Here is a 19,066-nt window from a genome sequence, read left to right on the forward strand (position 1 = left end):
GCGAGCAAGCAAGCTAGGAGATTTACATGAAAGTATAAAAGAGGGTCTGCGTCAATCAAGAAAACTTAGATGGTGGCTTGGAGCTTGGAACTTGGCTTAAGAAACTGCATATAGACCAGACAGGCAACACCTTTAAATAAAATTCTCTGAGGAGTGGTTTATAGCATTTCTCCCCACCACTATATTTCAATTTCCTGTGAGTCTTTATCAAAAACCAGAATGAACTGTAGATTTTTAAGGGCTCTCCTACTGCCAGCCTGTTGGTGGGAATTATTCATTCTTGTGCTTTGAGTCTCAAAGTAAAGCAAGGCCAGGTAGGTTCGCAGTGACACACACACGTACCAATGGATTATTTAGTAATTACTTTCAGATGTATAACGGGAAGTCATATCTTGAAGTAATTTTGTTACTTTCAAGGGCCAAAGGGTAAAGATTTTGTGCTTTCACAACTGTCTGTCTCAACTGTTCAACTTCACTGTTGCACACGAAGGCAGACAGAGCGTGACGACCGAGTGTGCAAAGATCAGGCTGACTCTGGAGACTTGGAGTTAGGTTTTAATTAAATGTGGGAGTTTCTGCTTCCAGACGCAGTGGAGTAATACAAACTGCGCTTAATCTCTAACATTAGAAAGCTGGACAAAAACTCTACCCAAGCAAGAGGCTGCCCCCTCCAGGACCACAGTCCACTGAGTCCTGTAAAACATTAAAACGAGATAAAATCTTTGTTTTGGGTTGAGTAACCCAACTTTGGAACCAGCAGCTATCTTAGAAAATATCTAGCGCTGGCCTTTTAATTTAGATCAGGAAACTGAGAAGTCAGAGGAGCAGCTGGGGGTAGAAACCACACTTCTAGATTCCAGATTCTTCCATGCCATGCAACTTGTCTAAATGTAGAAGATTAGGGTTAGGCTTAGGCCCGACCAGGCCTCAATTCTGAATGTCATGGGCTGGAGAACAGGAAGCAAGAAATACCGTGAGATACTTGTGTTTTCTTTTCTTTCTCTTCCTTCCTTTTAATTTTGTTATTATTTCAAAAAATTTTTCCTGCAAATTTTTAATTTAAAATTTTATTTAAACATGTTTCAGTCTCTGAATCTTCTGGAAGGCTTGATCCCCTCCAAAGAGGAAGGTGGTGTTTCATGTGTCAGTCATCTTCATAAATTATTTGTCTTCGGCCTGATGTGGAGTATAGGAGCCCTCCTGGAACTGGATAGCAGGGAAAAACTGGAGGCCTTTTTACGACGTCATGAGAGCAAGTTAGACTTACCGGCAATACCCGCAGGCACAAATCAAACCATGTATGAGTTTTATGTTACTGATTTCGGTAAGAACAGCAAATTATATTATTTTTTTAAATGGGAAAAATAGAAATTTCCATGAACTCTTCTATGGGGCAATTGTAGTCAATGATGCACAACATAATTTTTAGCACCATTTTAAAAGAAGCATCTAGGCAAAAGATAGTAGGATTTTGCATATTAGCCAGGAACTAGTATGGAGAATCCTAACATTTTCTTTTGGAGTGACCCAAATAAAACCTGGCATAAATAAGTGGTAATATGTCTTACATTATATGCTTCTAAAGGCTTAAAGGAGGGAGGTAGCAGCATAAAAGAACAGAATTTTTTCATGACGCAAAATGTGGAAATACATATAACAGGTCAGTCTGACAATTTCCCTGTTGGAAATGGGAGCAAGAGTGGAGAATTAACCGGCAGATGGGGCCTGCCTGGTGCATGGCAGACTTGTTGGGGCAGGGCATCACTGTCGCCTACGCCTGGCCTTCCAGGCAGGGCAGCTCACCTCTCCTTAAAGGAGTGCCCTTGAACTTTTTCCAGAGTCCAGGGCCAGGGGCCCAGAGCCCAATTCTTCTAAGCCCCAGAGAGGAAGAGATATGCTTCCTACATTTACGTCTTCTTTTTCCTAAAACCTCTAAAACAGCAAAGATTTTTTGTTGTTGTTTTAATGCATAAACTCAGAGTAAACAGCAGTAACAAAAAAAATTTTTTTTGTACCGGGGATCAAACTCATGACCTCCTGCTTGCCAGGCAGGTGCTTATGCCACTGAGCTAAATCCCCAGCTCAAGTAACAAAATTTTGAAAGCAAGAAAGCAGAAAGATAAGGGTAGCTTAGCATGCTTGCAAAGCCAAGTCCTAAACTAGGAAGAGTAGAGAGGTAATTTGGTATATATCACAGAAACCACAAAGGGCGCAGGCCTGGAACCTGGGGAGAGGTGTGCTTGTGAGTCTGTTTAAGAAAAGACACCTTCTGGTCCTCTTTCCAAAGTCTTCTGTTGTGTACACCGCACCCTGCACCTACCCACACACAGGCAAAGCAGCAGGGCCATGGTCTGAGGTATGCAAAACAGAGGCTTTCCTAGACCTGGGGTGCACCAGGCACATGGAGGGTGAAAGGTGATACTGGAAATGGAAAATAAGTGCAATTTTTGCAAAAAGTGCTAGTATGAAGGGAATAAGATAAACTTTGCAGCTAACCATTTTAAACCCAAATGACCAGTAATTTTACCGCATGTGATTACGTGCCTCCAAAGGCTTGAGGTAACAAAACCAGACTCAACTCAGAATACAAAACCGATGATCCTTAATCTCACCATGAATCCTCAAACCTCAGAATGAATTTGGCCTTCAGAGCCAAGCTTCTCCAGAGACATTGCCTCTGAGCATCCCACAGTCCCATCTTGTTTGAAGGTTCAAGTTGCTTCCTCTGAGGGCCAGGATTCCAGTTATCAGAGGGTGAAGACCCAGGCCCCACAGCCCGCCGACCCTGGGGGACCCACTAATGATGCATACTGAGTATTTACTTTCCCCTGTGCCTGCAAAGGTAGACACTCATACTGTTCCAAAACAATGTCTCTAGCATTTTCTTCTGAGTACCCACCATGAGTTCTATAGGTTTATAGGCTGGTGCCTTCTTGGTTTTAGTGGAGATGTTCACAGAAAGGTGACGGTGGTGGATTGACAAGTGGCAGGCAACTTGCCACACCCAGCTGAACTGAATCAGCATAGTGCTGTACATGGAGGGCCCCCTGAGGATTGTTGCCAACAACATGAAAATGGAGAACTGGAGAGGAAGAAGGATGGTGTTGGTTCTCCTGTTGCCATTGGTTCTTCTGGAGGAACTTGTTGAGCTTCTTTCCTGATGTGAACTCAGCTGCGCTCATTGTCAGAGGAGCTCAGGACCTGGCCGCTGAGAATGATTGTGGTTCACTTTGGGGGTGCTCTGGTTCTTACTTTGAGCATCATTTCCTCCAGAGGGGAAGATGTGTGCTGTTCAATCTCCAGGAAAAGCTTGCCATGCTGGCTTCCTGGTGTGAATTCGGCTGTTACCATCAGAGGAGCTTGGGACCTCCTTGTCGCTGAGGCTGGCTGTGGTGCTTTTCAGGGGAGCTCTGGTCCTTACTTTGAGCATTGCTTCCTGGCTCCTGTGAAGAACCCTCAGCCTGCTGGCACAGATCCTTCACCCCACTGAACAGGACCTTCTAGTTTCCATCACTGACCTTGGGGCCTTCCCAGTGCACATCCGTGAAATACACTTGCATGAGTCATTGTCTGGGCTCTAGGCTTCCAGTTGGACTCGCAGAGGGCAATGTCATGGCCTCCAGATCTTCCACTGGATTTGTGCAGGACATTGCTGTGAGATCCAGACCCTCAGCTGCATTCTTTGAGGTCCTTAGTGTGTGGACAGAATTTCCTGCATTTTTTGTGCTCGCCTCTTTGGTTGACTTCTATAAAACAATTCTATAAATTGTGTGTCTTGTATTAAATTGTTTCCCTTGGAGAACCCTGAACAACAGTGATAGTGCTTACTCCACTCGTTCCTCAAGGGGTCCTGATGAAGACAATGTTGAGGGCCTGTAGGAACCCCACTTGTCCCGCTGAATAACAGCTCTGGATGGGATTTGTTTGCCTGAGCGTAAGTACCCATGAAATGAACCAAGATTCTCTTTGCTTGGGCCCTGTAATAAGGGGTCTAACATACTACTCCAGATAACTTCTAGCCAGCTCTTCATGTGTGTCTCCTTCATCCATCCCGCCTCCTGGGGCACAGACATGAACACTTTTGGAGATACTTAAGGGCCACTCTGATGGGGAAGATGGAACTGTCTTCAGAGGCCTTGTTTTTGATTTTAAATTAAATACGGGGTTTTCTGCTTCCTGACACAGTGAAGAAGTAGAAACTGAGTCTAACCTATTATATTAGAAAACTGGACAAAATAGTATGTGAAACAAATGTTTTCAGACATTGGACACAGATAGCGCAGGAGTAAAGTCAGTCTAAGAAGTGAAACAAGGCATTTGTACCAGATTCTGCCTGAAGGTGGATTCTAGCAGCAACTCAGAGGAAATGCACAGAGAATTGGCCATCTCCCCAAAACACAGAAGCAGAGGCTGATTTGGGGGAGGCCAAGTGGCTAGGACATATGGGGCAGACCCGCAGAGAGGAAGGATCTGTACTGAGAAGGCTGTCAGAGAACTGCAGGACCTGATCAACCCACAAGTATGGTAAAGATGTCTTTACTGTTGCTAATGGCCAAAGCAGAATTACATAAAGAAGATTTGAACAACGTGGTCAACCTTTTTCAGCTAATAGAAAGTAAATAGTTCATTCCCAGAAAGCAGAATGCATATCTTTTTCAAGAGCACAGAAAAATATTTCCCCAGATTGCTGGATGATAAAACATTTCTCAGTAGAGCACTTCATGTCTGTATTACAAAAGAAGAAAGAGTTCAGTTAAACCCAGAGTAACCAGAAGAAAGAAAGAACAATGATCAAAACAGAAATCAGTGATCAAAAAAACAGAAGAATAAGAGGGAAAATCAGTGCAACCAAAAGATAGTCTTTTAAAAGATCAATAAAATTAATAATTTACTTACTAGAAATAGCAAGAAAAAAGAAAAGATCTCAGTTACCACTGTCGAGAATGAAAAAGAAAAGCAATGGAAGAGAACTTTAAATGAACAGATCCAGGGACATGTCCAGGGAAAGTTTTTTAGATGTCTCTATGATCCAGCTGATGGAAGCCCTTACAGTTTTGTCTTCTGACATAACTTTCTAAGGATGCATTTTTAAGATAGAAATTTTTCTTTATCGTGCAGGGGATTGGGAGCACTGGAATAAGAAGCTTCAGCCATATTTTTATCCAACGGACAGCATTCCGGAATATTCATCAATTTTGGTTCCAAATGTTGACAACGTTAGAACAAACTTTTTGATAGACACCATTGCAAAACAACATAAAGTAAGTTTAGGAGGTAGATTCTTAGCTGATCCCCAGCCATCTCAGAAACGTGTCCTTTACTCACACACGGCAGAGAAAAACTAAACTCTTAGGCCTGGAGGTACCGCCAGTGAACCCCAGATCCCAGAACCCCCGCTGCAGACTCTGCTGCCTCGGTTTACTGGGGAAGGTGGGTGTCTGCTTGCAAAATTTCTTCTGCACCCCAGTGGCCATGCAAACACTCAGCTACCTTCTCATCCAGCCCTTCTACAGCACTGTATGCATTTCACATTTAAATCCTTAATGCCAGTAGGATTTATTCTGGCGCAGATGCCATCTCCAAAATCAATCAACAGTTCGTTGTTTTAGATGCAAGAATGCAAGAATACCCAGTGGAACTGTAACTCACTGGGCCCTGAACATCTTACAACAGCTTTCAACAGGATTATCTCATCCTTGCAGGCTGTTTTGCTCACAGGAGAGCAGGGAACTGCAAAAACTGTAATGATTAAGGCCTATTTGAAAAAATACGATCCCGAGGTGCAGCTGTCCAAAAGTCTAAACTTTTCCTCGGCCACAGAACCAATGATGTTTCAGGTAAAGCCCATCAGGCACTATTGTAATCAACATATTACATTTTTATTTTTATTTTAGTTTTGAGACAGGGTCTTGCTATGCAGTTCAGGCTGGCCTTGAGCTTACTTTGTAGCCCAGACTGGTCTCAAACTTGCAATGATCCTCCTGCCTCAGCTTCCTGAGTGCCGGGATTACAGGAGTGTGCCACCATACCCAGCTAACATATTACATTTTAAAGTGGACCTTACAATGAAGTGTTTGCTGTATGTATGTCTCAAGAGAGCTAAGGCTCCATTTGGCATTCAGTTAGTCAGCCTGCTGATGGCTGAGGCTGAAGCCAAATCCAAGTAGCATGTTTTGACCTATCACTGAGGCTGAGTCTGACCACTGGAGCAAATCTATTATAAACTCATGATTCATATTTCTTTCACTTTAAAAAACATTATAACAGTGTAAGAATTATATTTACCCTTAATGCAATAATGTTATTTGACTCTGAAAAATTACTCACCTTTTTGTAAATATGGATTAATGAGTAAGACAAACCTTTCTTTTTCCTAGAGGACCATCGAAAGTTACGTGGATAAGCGGATGGGAAGCACATACGGGCCACCAGGAGGGAGAAAAATGACTGTGTTTATTGATGATATTAATATGCCTGTGATTAATGAGTGGGGAGATCAGGTATGACCCAGAGAGTTCACATAGATGATTCTTAACCAGTGTTTTTAGTGACATCAGTTACCTGCACGTTATTAAGACGAGTGATAATTCTCAGCTTTTTTGGACTCAGCCTTCTTAAAATTCCTCAGCTCCCTCATGTGTATTTGGCTGCATGGTTTCAGTGTCTTTTCTGGTTCCTCTCTTGCTTCTGCCTTGGTCCAAGATGCCCTCCTTGTTCTGACCTCTTATTCTGCATTCATTCTCTGAGGACTTTGTGATGTTTTAAAACCGTACTTTAAACTGGGCATGATGGTGCATGCCTGTCATCCCAGCACTTAGGAGGCTGAGGCAGGAGGATCACTACAAGTTTGAGACCAACCTGGGCTATAAAGTGAGCTCCAGGCCAGCCTGAACTGCATAGTGAGATCTGTCTCAAAAAGACCAAATAAAAGAATAAATAAATTAAATAATAAACAAGTAAATGCTTTATCAATTCTACCACACATCACAGCCCTTGCTGCAGTCATCTGTCAACCCAAGTCATTCCCCTTAGAAGACCTCACCATTGTTTCCGGGGCGGGCACCATCTACGCCAAGTCCACCAGGACTGCTCCTGTCCCTCTTTATCCCAACCCTGGGAGCCATTGGAAACTCCGGGTTCATCCTGGGACGAATTCTTAAACAGTTCTGTGCACTCCTCCACTCCCGGGCAGGTTGGCCCCATTAGTTACCAGGATCGGGGGAGAGTGGCTACCTGTTTAGATCTTGTCACTCCTGTTGTCTACAGGCTGAAGAGCTCATTGAATGTCTAATTGGATCTCGAATTTAGTGTGCTAAGCCTGCTCCTCCAACAGCTTCTCCATCTCAGGAAGGAGCAGCCCCACATTGAGTCTGTTAGGAAATCATGTTGGCTCTTCTTTCAAAGAGCCACCTCCAGATCCAAAGCCACCTCTATCCCTACCACCTGGTGCCAGTTGACACCATCTGTCTTGGGGACCATTTCAAATGCCTACTCCTTATCTCTGTTTCTCTGGCTTCTCTCGGTCTGATCTCAGACAGCAATCAATTAAAACATAGTCAGGGCGTGACACTTGCCTTCTTCTCTTACTAACCTGGGTTGAATAAAGAGGATTGTCCGAGGTGATTGCGGCCATCCACTCTGAGATGCCCAGGAGGACTTTGGGTACGCAGGCTTGGAGCTTAGACTGGAGCCTGAAGCGAGAGCCCCAGCATTGAGATCCTTCAGGGTACTGGGTTGTGACGGCTTCCTTTGGAGTAGGGAGAAGCAAAAAGGGCAAGGACAGAGCCAGGGGTGCGTGGGTGGAGGATGCTTGGGAAGTGATCAGGAGTCTCAGGATGAGCCTCTGAAACCAAGGAAAGGACAACATTAAAGAAGGAGGAAGTGTTAGCAGTGTTAGAGGCTGCAGAGAAGATGACAAGAGCGCGTAGACCACAGGTCAAAACCTTCAGGAATAGAACCATCTCGCATTCTGATCTAGAGCCTTTTGGCGTGTAGATATGAACCACACCTAGTGTAAAACTTGCTGTGACCCTAAGTACTATTGCTATTTGTACCAGCTGTCTCATAATCATCTGTGTAAATTTACTCAGGTGAAGAGCACAGGGGCACACCCTCCTGGCACCCGGCATGTTTAACTTTTGTGACTTAGAGTTCATGGGTGACGTCATGTAAATCAAATGGCCCGAAGGTGATCACCGACTTGCCTTCTGGGAGCTGAATATTTTTCTGTTACTCTGGTCAGCGCTGTTTCATAGGAGCTGTAGGGGAACATGTAGTGATATGTCACAAAAATCTTAGTGTAAATTTTCAGATAACTAACGAGATTGTGCGGCAGATGATGGAGATGGAAGGGATGTACAGCTTGGATAAGCCCGGAGATTTCACCACCATTGTGGACGTGCAGCTCATAGCGGCCATGATTCACCCCGGAGGAGGTCGGAACGACATCCCGCAACGCTTAAAAAGACAGTTCACCGTGTTTAACTGCACGCTGCCTTCCAATGCGTCCATAGACAAAATTTTTGGTAAGCGTATTCTTGGCACTTAATTTTTTATTGCATCATATAGAAAGTATGCCAAAGGTGTATATTTTATATTATATATAAATGTGATATAAATATATATTATTTTATATATTTTATATTACATATAAAATATACAAAACTGTAACAGTCCAAAGGCCCTACATAAAATAGGGATTAAAAGGTGATTTAGCTCAGTGGCATAAGCGCCTGCCTGGCAAAGGCGAGGTCTTGAGTTCGATCCCCAATGCCAAAAAAAAAAAAAAGTGAAAATAGGAATTAAATATCTGAAATGGAGAGCTAACTACCAGGAAAGAGAGGTTAATGAGAATGATGCCTCATGTCAGTATCCTGTTCTAAGACTAAGAGATATTCAGAAATCGCCTTGCTGAAGGTTGACACTACAGGTAAAAGAAGCTTTGTGTTTTGGTTTTCTTTGGCATGGTTAAACAGGGAAATTTGTGCTAATGAATACCAGCACATGCACCTCCATCACAGGTTAGCATTAATAGTAATAATATGTCAAGCAAAATGCAGCACTTTGACATGTTCTTGAAGGTAAGATTTTTGACACCAAATTTAGGCACATATAAGTTGCACTGTCAAAAATTACAGACATCAAAGAAATGGGCCTGTGCATTAGGCAGATCTGTTAAATTAGACAGACATCAGTTTCTTGGTATAACAATATTTACTATATTGTTGTCAGCCGGCGAAGGGCAAGTGGTAGGTTCCAGTGGAACTATCCAAGTCCTTATGGAAAAATATTGAAATTAGTGCTCTGTATTGAAGTCAAATACAGATGGGCTAAGGATTTAAATATGGAAGATGAACCTGTAATGCACTTGGAAGAAAAAATAGGGAAATATTCAAATGTTCACTGAGCAGGAAAGGGCTTCTTAAATAAGATACAGAAAGCACAAAAATAGAGAAAAAATTATAAATTTCACTAGATTGAAATTAAGAACTTCATTTAAAAATTTTACTAGGAAGAGGAAAAAACAAGCCTTAAGGAGTAAGCAATTTTTACCACGTCATAACATGAAGTTATATTTTGAATACCAAAGAAATCCTGTAAAATAATCAGTGAAAATCAGATAACCCCATATAAAAATGGGCAAAACTCAAAGACACTTTAAAAAAAGGGGAAATCATAAACATCATTAATATTTGGGGAAAATACAGATTAAAAATGCCAAGGAAATGCTATTTTATGCTTACTATATTCACAGTTTTTTTTGAGGCAGGGTCTCATTATGTAATTCAGGCTGGCCTTGGACTAAGTAGCCTAGGCTGACCTCGAACTCGGGGTAGTACTCCTGCCTCAGCCTCCCGGGTGCTGGGATTACAGGTGTGCTGCACCAAACCTGGAGGGAAATAAAAGTGTTAGTGAGAGTGCTGAAGAGCTGACTGTCCTCCCCCGAGGGCAGGGATGCAACTGGCCGCAAACCCTTCAGAGAGCCGTTTGGCATTGTCACTGTTAAAGTAGGACATGTACCTATCCCATCAGTTCCACCACTAGAAATATGCCAATTTATTGTATTTTCTTCTACGATTTGTGCATTTATGGTCTCTCTTAAGAAGTCCTTTCCTACCCAGACCTCACATTGATCTTATCCTTTGTCTTCTTCCAAATGCTCTATAGTGTTGCCTTCCATGGTTAGGTCCTCGGTGCCTCTGTAATCTAACACATGCACACTAGGAGACTTACACGAGCATGTTCACAGAACAGTGTGCTTGGCAGCACAATCTTGAAATAGCCCAGATACCCATTGCCACCAACAGTGGGTAAGGAGATTGTGGCAGAAAGCACAAAATGTAGCATTGTACAGTGGTGCGTGCTTTAACGTGAGTGGAACCAAGAAATATGATGCTGACTGGTCAGAAGCAGATCACAGAGGGCTACAGTTCCTGGAGGCCAGGCTTGGGGAGGTGAAATGGTTGCCCATCAAGGCCGGGTAGCTGGTGCCTGGCAGAGGGGGGCACTAATCCCTGTCTTCTGATTCTGGGTCCCATGCGTCTAAGGTTTGTCCCACAGGAAGGTGGGAATCTAGAGTACAGCACTTAAGGAAGCCAAAAATCCACTGGGGCTACTAGCACGGCCCACCAGGACGTTGGAGGGCAAGTTCACGTTTTCCCATGGCGACTGCTTTTCAGTCCTTGGGAAGGAGCCTGTTCCTTCAGTGCCTCACATCTCTGCACAGATACTGATCTTCTTATTCCTCTGGACACACTCTGCTCAGAACCAAACGTACAGGGTACAGCTCTCCGGAGCGGAATAAAGTGAATCTCTTCTTGCTGCCTGACTCCAAGGCATCTCAAGACTTTAGGAGTTGTTCTTCCTAAGGAAATCTGTGACTGTCACTGTCCCCGGGTGTGGCTGCCCAGCCAGGCCAGGTAGAGATGTTGACAACTGGGCCCCAAATATTGTAATCCCAAATATTGTGTATTGTCATCCGAGTATTATAATCCCTTTTCCAGTCTTCCTCACAATCCATAAAGTTATATTTATGATCCCATGAAGGTGTTAGTGGAATCCAGGAAGTTAATTCCAATCTACCAGCACCAATGCAACCCATGGCAAGAGTAGACACCAAGACATAGTCAAAGTTAAGGGCGGCCGAGGGGTCCTGAGCACAATCCCCACGAGGATGTGTGGACAAAAGCCCTGATCCAAGGCCTCTCCCAGGATTAGCATCTTGTGAAGAAGATGGTGGCTCAGGGATGAGTGACAGTGAGGATGGCGGGAATTACCTGAGTAACTTGAGCTGGCTGGCTGGGTGGGAAGAAAAGCATCTTTGCAAAATGCAGGGAGAAAGACATGCAGAAGGACCAGTCTGCATAATTCAGTTAAGCAACTGAGTTATTTTAAGAGGCTTTTGCTTCCATTTCTAATATGTAAACTTTTGTGCCCTGGAGACTCATAACTTCTTGCTCTGAGGCTCTTACCCAGCTCACATCCCCAGAGCTGACTGGCTCTGCTGTCCTGCTGTGCTCATCTTTTAGAGAGAGCACTGTGCTAGGAGACAGGAGACTGTCTGATGGCTTTAGAGATAACACACCCGTAGCTTGGCTGGCCTTATTTGCAATGCTTAGAGCCAGTTGAAGATAGAAGGAAATACCAGAGCCAGCTCTGTACTATCAGGATATGGAAAGAAGCCTCCTCGATACAATCAATGTTCTGCATTCAAGAGGAGTTGCTCCAATTTGTCTTCTACAGAAGTTGTGAGTCCTACTTCAGTTCTGCCAGCAAGCAATCCATGTAATCTTGGACAGTTCCTTTTCCCTGCCTAGACCTAGTCTCCTTCTCTGTACGATGAGAAAGTCATTGCTAAGCCTTTTCCAGGCTGCTTGTATGTAAATCTCAGATTTACCTGCACATGAGCCCTGTGACCACACACGCATACCACTACCACTTGAGTTAGAATGGGAGTAAAAATAATAATGTCTATCACATGTCAGTGTCTCATGGGGCCTGGGAGGATTAAATAAGTTAATGCATATAACCCACTCATTACTAAGCTTGGCAGAATCACTGTGGACTCCTAATCTTAGCTGATTCCTTGAGAGATATTCTTAGCGTTTCCCAGTTAGGTCAGCCTTGTAATGATTTATTCACTGGGATAAACATGCACCTGGGTAATCCTTTCGTAAGCCCATACTTTCAATCGTTTTTATTTTCCAGGACTTATTGGCTGTGGATACTTTGATCCTTGTAGAAAGTTCAAACCTGAAATATGTGAGATGATTGCCCATTTAGTCTCCGTGGGCAGAGTGCTGTGGCAGTGGACCAAGGTACAGAATGGTTTGTTGTCCATAGTTTTTAAAAAAGTCAGCTGTTCCAGCCCCTGTCTCACCTCATGGCTCATTCAATTATCAAACATCATATGTCACTGTGTTTTTTTGAGAGAAGACAAATTAGGCATTCAAATAGATTTATGACACCTTTTCCTTCCAGAGAGCAAATATTCTGAGTGATGCTTTCCATATGTATGAGATATTACTGCAAACCAGACATGACATGCGAGATCGAGGAGAATCTTCTGAAATGAGAATGCTGCTTTTCTACTCGTTACTCTGATTTGTCACTCTTTCTTTGTGCCTCTGTGTCCCGCCACCAAACTGTGTCAGACTCTCGCACATTTATTGACTTGAGTTAATACATGGACTTCTGTTATTTTCAGCTCACCAAGCCTCGAAGTCCTAATTGTGTGATTCTTGGAAGTTAGGCATGAATTCACAAATGGGTGGAACTATTGTTAAGAAAGTAGGCTGGATTTTAATACACACATCAGGACTTCCTGAGTGAATCTCCGCAAACCTGGATCTGTCACCATGTGAATGGAAGCCGTTAGGGTAGGGCTGGATTCAGAAAAGAAAGAAAGAAAGAAAGAAAGAAAGAAAGAAAGAAAGAAGAAAGAAAGAAAGCAAGAAAAGATAGATTGATCTGTTTGGGAAAAAACTGGCAAGGGAGAGAATTCTTATTTAACTAAGCCAATTAAACATATCTAGGGAGATGCCCATGTCTGTGCCAGGCTTTCTGATTCTTCAGCTGACTGGGGGATTCTGGCTGGTGCAGGATGACCCAGGAGTTGCCGGGCGACCCTGTGGAATGCAGGGCTCCTCCCTGGAGCCTCCATCTGGATCAGGTCTGCTCTTGGCAGGGGGCTGGTCTTTGTGCACAGGAGGACTTTGCACACACTCTTTTGCCTCCCTTAAAGAAACTAAGAAATGAGCTGCAGGATCCGAGCCCCTGAGATGGTTTTCTGTGGGGAGAGCCATCTGCATACCTGCGGGGCTGTTACTACAGTAAGGTGCTTGCAGCGCTGGTCTCATGACGCGTGCAGGTGTCTCCTTTGCCCTCTGAAGGTTTCCTGCCTCCACTTCCTCACCTCTCCTTACCGTCTGAGCCCGCTTTATAGAATCCTTCGTTCCCACTGTTCTCTTCCGGGCCCCAAAGGCCTAATCCTGCCAGTTCCAACTTTCTTCTTTTCCTTGGTGACTTTCAGGAGCTCTTGAAGAAGATGATCCCTCGGGGTACGCCTTCTTTCTTGGGCTTTAGAAGGTTCTCATACTCTCGGTTGCCCTCCTGACTTACTGGCTGCCTTAGTTTCCCTTCTTCATACTGGAATGCTCCTGGCCTGGATGCTGGGGCCTCTGCTCCACCTGCATTTTCTCCTAGGTAGCCTCGGCCAGCTCAAGACTTTGAGCGCCACCTCTGGGCTGGTGACTCCAAACTTAGTACAGTTATTCTACACCTCTCTGCTTGCTGGATGCTAGACTGATTTCTCCTTCCTTTTTTTTCTTTTACAGACAGGGTCTTGCAAAAGACCTTTGTTGTTCAGGCTGGTCTTAAATGCACTATGTAGCTGAAGCTGACCTTGAGCTCATGGTGATCCTTCTGCCTCAGACCCCGAGGGCTGGGATTGCAGGCATGTGCCACCCCTCTGGCTGGCCCTACACTGATTTCTAACTCAAAGTTAACATGTGCAATAGGAATTCTTAAGTATGCTTAAATTATGATCTTTCTTTGGAATTCTGCCTCTTAGTTAGATTAGGAAACTTGCTATCCTGTCACTCAGACTAAAACCTAACGCACCATCCTTGATGTATCTGTCTTACTGCCTGCTTCCTCCCCCTAGCAAGCCTCAGCAATGTCACCTCCAGAGTACACCCCAAAGATGAGCACTCCCCTGACTGCCATCCTGATGTGCGCTTTAAGCATCTGTCCTCTGGGCCTGCAAGGACTTCCCAGCCAGTCTCCCGGCTTCCTGCTTCCCTCCTGGACTCTCTTCTTTACACAGCCTTAATGTTTTACAAAAATACATTGCACTTTGTTTTTTTCTTCCTAGTACTGGAGATCAAACTCAGGGGCGTACTACCACTGAATTACACCCTTGTCTTTTTTTCTTTAGAAACAGGGTCTCGTCTCACTAAGTTGCTGAATTGCCCAGCCTTGGCTCAAACTTATGACCTCCTGTTGCAGCTACTGAGTAGCTGGGGTGATAGGAGCCAGGCCTGGTGTCCATTTTATCAGTGCTTCTTAAAACCATAGTGAATGCCCAGTTACACTCACAGTGAACCGTCGGGACCAGACCTGTTACCTCTCTCCCCTTCAGCCCTTCTTGAGCTGTGACGTCCTTCTTGTACTCTAGGATCCTGCAGGTTACTCGTGCAGCGGGGCCCTTTGAGTTTGTTTTGCTCATTCTGATCGTTCTTATCTTTAGAAGCCTTCCTTGGACTGTCCTCTGAAATAAGTGACCATGTCTCAGTCTCCTGACCCTACTTGATCTTTTTACTATCACTTCCAGCATTATTTTTGCCTGTTTTTTTTTCTTTTTTAATGAATGTTATAATTTCCTGTTTGTCATCAGGCCCCTTTCTGCAATGGAAGCGTGACTGTCGGTAGCAGAGGTAGCTGTCCCTTCATTGTGGCATCTTCCTAGGAGCAATGGGAGTGCACAGACAATGAATCTTTCTCTCCTCACCTCTCCCCAAAGGGGCCACCTTCTGGGTATCTTGGCTGCGAATCTCCCACTGTCACAAGGGGCCCTTTAAACTCCTTCCTGCCTTGTGCCATGACTCACCTTCGTATTACTTTATGTCCCTTGAAAGCAGAAGCAGATGAGAAAAAGAAAGATGGAGACAAAAGTGAAGGGAAATTTTAGAAGAAAAGGAAAGAAGGAGGTTAATAAATACTGAGAATAAGAAGGAAAAGAGGAGTTTTTTAAACAAAAATTCTCTTTAATGATTGCTCCACCTACCCCAATGGTTGCCATTACAGTCATGATCTTTTATCATGTGGACAACAATCAATGCATACACAACCTGGTCCCTTGCGTATTTTTCTACACATTTCTAGTATAAATGTGCGTCTTATATTTTAATGGATAGAATGGACATCTTGTCTTGCAGTGGATCTGAGCAAGAGGGAAACTGAAAGGTGATGGAAAGGATGCGCCTTCTCTTCATCCAGCTGCTCTCACTCTCTGCTGTTTTCACTTGCACTGTGAATTAGCCAGTAAAATTACTCTGCAGACTCCGCAGGGTGCTTTCCTAATACAGGGTGGAGGAGGCGGAGAAGCAAGCGCTCTCCTAAATTAATCATGTGGGAGTGTGCTTTGTGTCACCAGCCGGTTACTGTTTTTTACTTTCGAAAATAACCAAGGCCTTGGAATATGCATCTAGGGCATTATTCTTGACTCTAGCCTACCCAAGAGGTTATGGTCTTTTAAACACCATGTTTGTTTTATTTATGATGTATTTTTTCTGTCAGTACTGGGATAAAAATATAAACTTACTCTTGATTGATTTCTCAGCCTGTTTTATCTGAGATGGAAGTTGTGAAATAGACTCATTCTCAGAGCCCTCCTACTTCTAATTTTATTTGAAACCTAATTGACAGCCCTAAGTTTTTTTTTTTTTGTTGTTGTTTGTTTGTTTTGTTTTGTCTCCAGGTGAAGATGCTGCCGACACCTTCTAAATTTCATTACATCTTCAATCTCCGTGATCTTTCCAGAATCTGGCAAGGGATGTTAACCATAAAAGCTGAGGAGTGTGACTCAATCCCTGTTCTCATGTCGCTTTTCAAACATGAATGCAATCGAGTGATTGCAGACAGGTATAAATGCTGGCACTGGAACTTACATGAATGACTTAAGGAGTTTATATTTACAGACTCTTTTTAAAAAAATTTCATTTAATTCTAATTTTATTTAGATGTAAACATAAGTAACCACATGTCACTAATGGCTACTATGTTATACGCAGATCTGGGCTAATTTAGTCACGTGAAAATGATCTCATCTAGACTCATTTGCTCCAGCTTAACAAGTCTCTTTATGAATCATAATGTCCCTGCTTGATAGCAACCACTTCATAGTAGCAGCAGATCTGTTTGCATTACTCTTTCCTCTCCTAACTTGCAGACTAACTCTTGCGTTCCTACTCGGATGAGTAGTGGAAAAAGCACCGTGTGAATTTCCTAGGGGCTATGAGGCAGTGGTAGCCTTAAAGAGAACTGATCACCTTGAAAAGTGCTCTGCCAGTTGGGCATGGTGGTGCACGCCTGTACCAGCTGCTCAGGAAGCTGTGCCTAAAGGATCACAAGTTCAGGGCCAGCCTGTGCAACTTACGGAGACCTTCTCTCAAATACAGCATGAAAAGGGCTGGGGACATAGTTCAGTGGTAGAGTGCTGGCCCAGCCGTATGCCTTGATGCCCTGGGTGTACATCCTAGTACACTAAAAAGAGAAGAAACAATAAATAAAGCTCTGCCAATTTCCTTGAGAAGTATTATAACAGTAAATTTTCATAAATCATGAATTGAACAGCAAAATTGAGTTACACATATGTTATAAAATTGTTAACTCTGGGGCCGGGATTTAGCTCAGTGGCACAAGAACCTGCTAAGTATGAGGTAGTGAGTTCGATCCCTGGCACCAAAACAAAGATTGTGAACTCTGGGTAGGTTTTCTCATGGTGAAATCTGCTTTCACCTCATTAAATCCAGGCACCTTCTCAGCTGCAGCATCCTCATCATTAACATATGCATGATAGGGTCAGCCTTACAAAGTTGTCGAGTATGGATCACGAGATAGTGGTACTGGTCAGCTGTTTATGCTCTTCCTCCTCCTGTGTAAGTCTGCAAAGGACCTTCAGATGCTGTGTCCATAAACTCAGAAAAAGGACACTCGCTGTTGCTCTCAGCCCTATACTCCTGCAGAAGTGTCGGGGCCCACTGATCTCACCTAAGTGACTCATCCCACGTTCTGTAAGGATAGGGATGGGCTGGGGGTTTAGCTCAGCGGCATAAGCACCTGCTTTGCAAGCAGGCAGTTGTGAGTTCGATCCCCGGTACCGATAAAAAAAAAAAAAAAAAAAAAAAGGATAGGGATGTGAGGCAGGTCCGGGCTTAGGTCTGCAAACAGGTTGAGGGAGGCGTGCCCATGTTCAGTTAGAAAACATGCTTCCCTATTTTGCATCCTTACTAGTGTATCTTTTTTTCAGATTTATAACTCCCGAAGACGAGCAGTGGTTTAATGTACATCTTATCCGTGCAGTGGAAGAAAATATCAGCCCCGAAGTAGCCTCCTGTATCCTTCCTGAGCCATACTTTGTGGATTTCCTCCGTGAGATGCCTGAACCAACAGGCGACGAGCCAGAGGACAGTGTCTTTGAAGTACCCAAGGTCTATGAACTGGTGTGTGTTTTCATCTCTTAGGACCCCTCAGGTCACTCACTGGCTGCTTCTCTCTGCACTGGTTTCGCTGTGGAGGTGCCATGACTTCTAATTTATGAATGTGTTGTGATTCACATTTATCATACTCCAAGTAAAATGTTTTCATCAGAGAAACTTGGAAACAATCTTATTGAAGGCAGATACAAAGTGTGCCCACCATCCCCGCTTCATTTACTGTTGCTTTGAAAGTTTTAGACAGTGGAGTAAAATGACAAAAATAGCCATCACTATCAAGACAGGGATAAAACCAAAGTATCGGTGGAAGATATGACTATTTAATTGTATAACCCAAAGGAATTTTGAATTGGTTTAATAAGAATGCAGAAAGATGATCAAATATTATATAAACAAAATACGCAACTCAATAACTATCTTCTGCTGGGTGTTGGTGCACACCTGTAATCTCAGCACTGAGGCTGAGGCTGGAGGATTGCTGTAAGTTCGAGACCAGCCTGGGCTACAAAGTGAGCTCAAGGCCAGCCTGAACTGCATAGCGAGACCTTGGTCTCAAAAAGACAAAAAGAAAAAAAAAAAGAAAAGAAAACCCCCAAACTAAAATGAAACAACAATAACAACAACAACAACAAAAAAACCCCAGAAAACTATCTTCTGTACCAGAGAATGGCAAGCTACAGTCTATGGGCCATCTCTAGTTCGCTGCTTGTTTTTGTTACACTATGAGCTAAGAACCGTTTTTACATTTTTAAAACTTAGAAAATCAAAAGATGGCTAATACCTTATGACACATGGAAACAATCTGGAACTCAAATAAACTACGTAAATAACAGAACTAGCTCAGTAAAGTTCCTGAGTAAAGTAGTATTGGAACACAGCCATTCCCCTTTGCTTACCTGTTGTCTGTGTCTGTTCAGCACTGCAGGGATGGAGAGTAGAAGGTCATAAGAGTGACTGTCAGGACTGTGAAGCCTACGACATTTACTGTCTGACCCTTCACAGAAAGCTTGCCAGGCTTTGGCAGCAATCACAACACAGAAAATAATACACGAGTATTTCATTCAACAACAGCAATACTTAGATAAAACATTTTGGAATTAACGTGATCAAAACCTTACTTAATTAAATAAAAATACATCATTTTTCCTAAATTAATTTATAAGCTTAATGAAATATGAAATAAGATTCAAAAGAGTTTAAAAAAAAACAAGGTCGTTGGGCATGGTGGCTCATACCTGTAATGCCAGCACTCGGGAGGCTGAGACAGGAGGATCGTTGTGAGTTCGAGACTAGCCTGGGCTACAAAGTAAGCTCAAGGCCAGCCTGAACTGCATAGCGAGACCCTGTCT

The 19,066-nt window shown here is 43.4% G+C and overlaps 1 protein-coding gene across 6 annotated transcripts in view; it reads left to right on the forward strand.

Annotated features, from left to right (window-relative positions):
- Positions 1-19,066, forward strand: part of Dnah8 (dynein axonemal heavy chain 8) — a 254,705-nt gene that overhangs the window by 119,156 nt on the left and 116,483 nt on the right. For 5 of the 6 annotated variants that reach the window (XR_010044105.1, XM_063238969.1, XM_063238971.1 and 2 more), the window contains 8 exons: positions 1,087-1,324; positions 5,119-5,261; positions 5,703-5,837; positions 6,378-6,500; positions 8,312-8,525; positions 12,208-12,317; positions 15,980-16,143; positions 17,531-17,723. Coding sequence is in view for 5 of the 6 variants with exons in the window: in XM_063238969.1 (XP_063095039.1) it covers positions 1,087-1,324; positions 5,119-5,261; positions 5,703-5,837; positions 6,378-6,500; positions 8,312-8,525; positions 12,208-12,317; positions 15,980-16,143; positions 17,531-17,723 (1,320 nt within the window). In the remaining variant the exon portion in view is untranslated. The remainder of the gene's footprint in view (positions 1-1,086; positions 1,325-5,118; positions 5,262-5,702; positions 5,838-6,377; positions 6,501-8,311; positions 8,526-12,207; positions 12,318-15,979; positions 16,144-17,530; positions 17,724-19,066) is intronic. The other variant, XM_063238972.1, reaches the window with a different exon arrangement.

This window comes from Cavia porcellus, unplaced genomic scaffold (assembly GCF_034190915.1).
Source record: "Cavia porcellus strain 051 isolate PalLab524CR breed Dunkin Hartley unplaced genomic scaffold, mCavPor4.1 scaffold_28, whole genome shotgun sequence".
Taxonomy (NCBI): domain Eukaryota; kingdom Metazoa; phylum Chordata; class Mammalia; order Rodentia; family Caviidae; genus Cavia; species Cavia porcellus.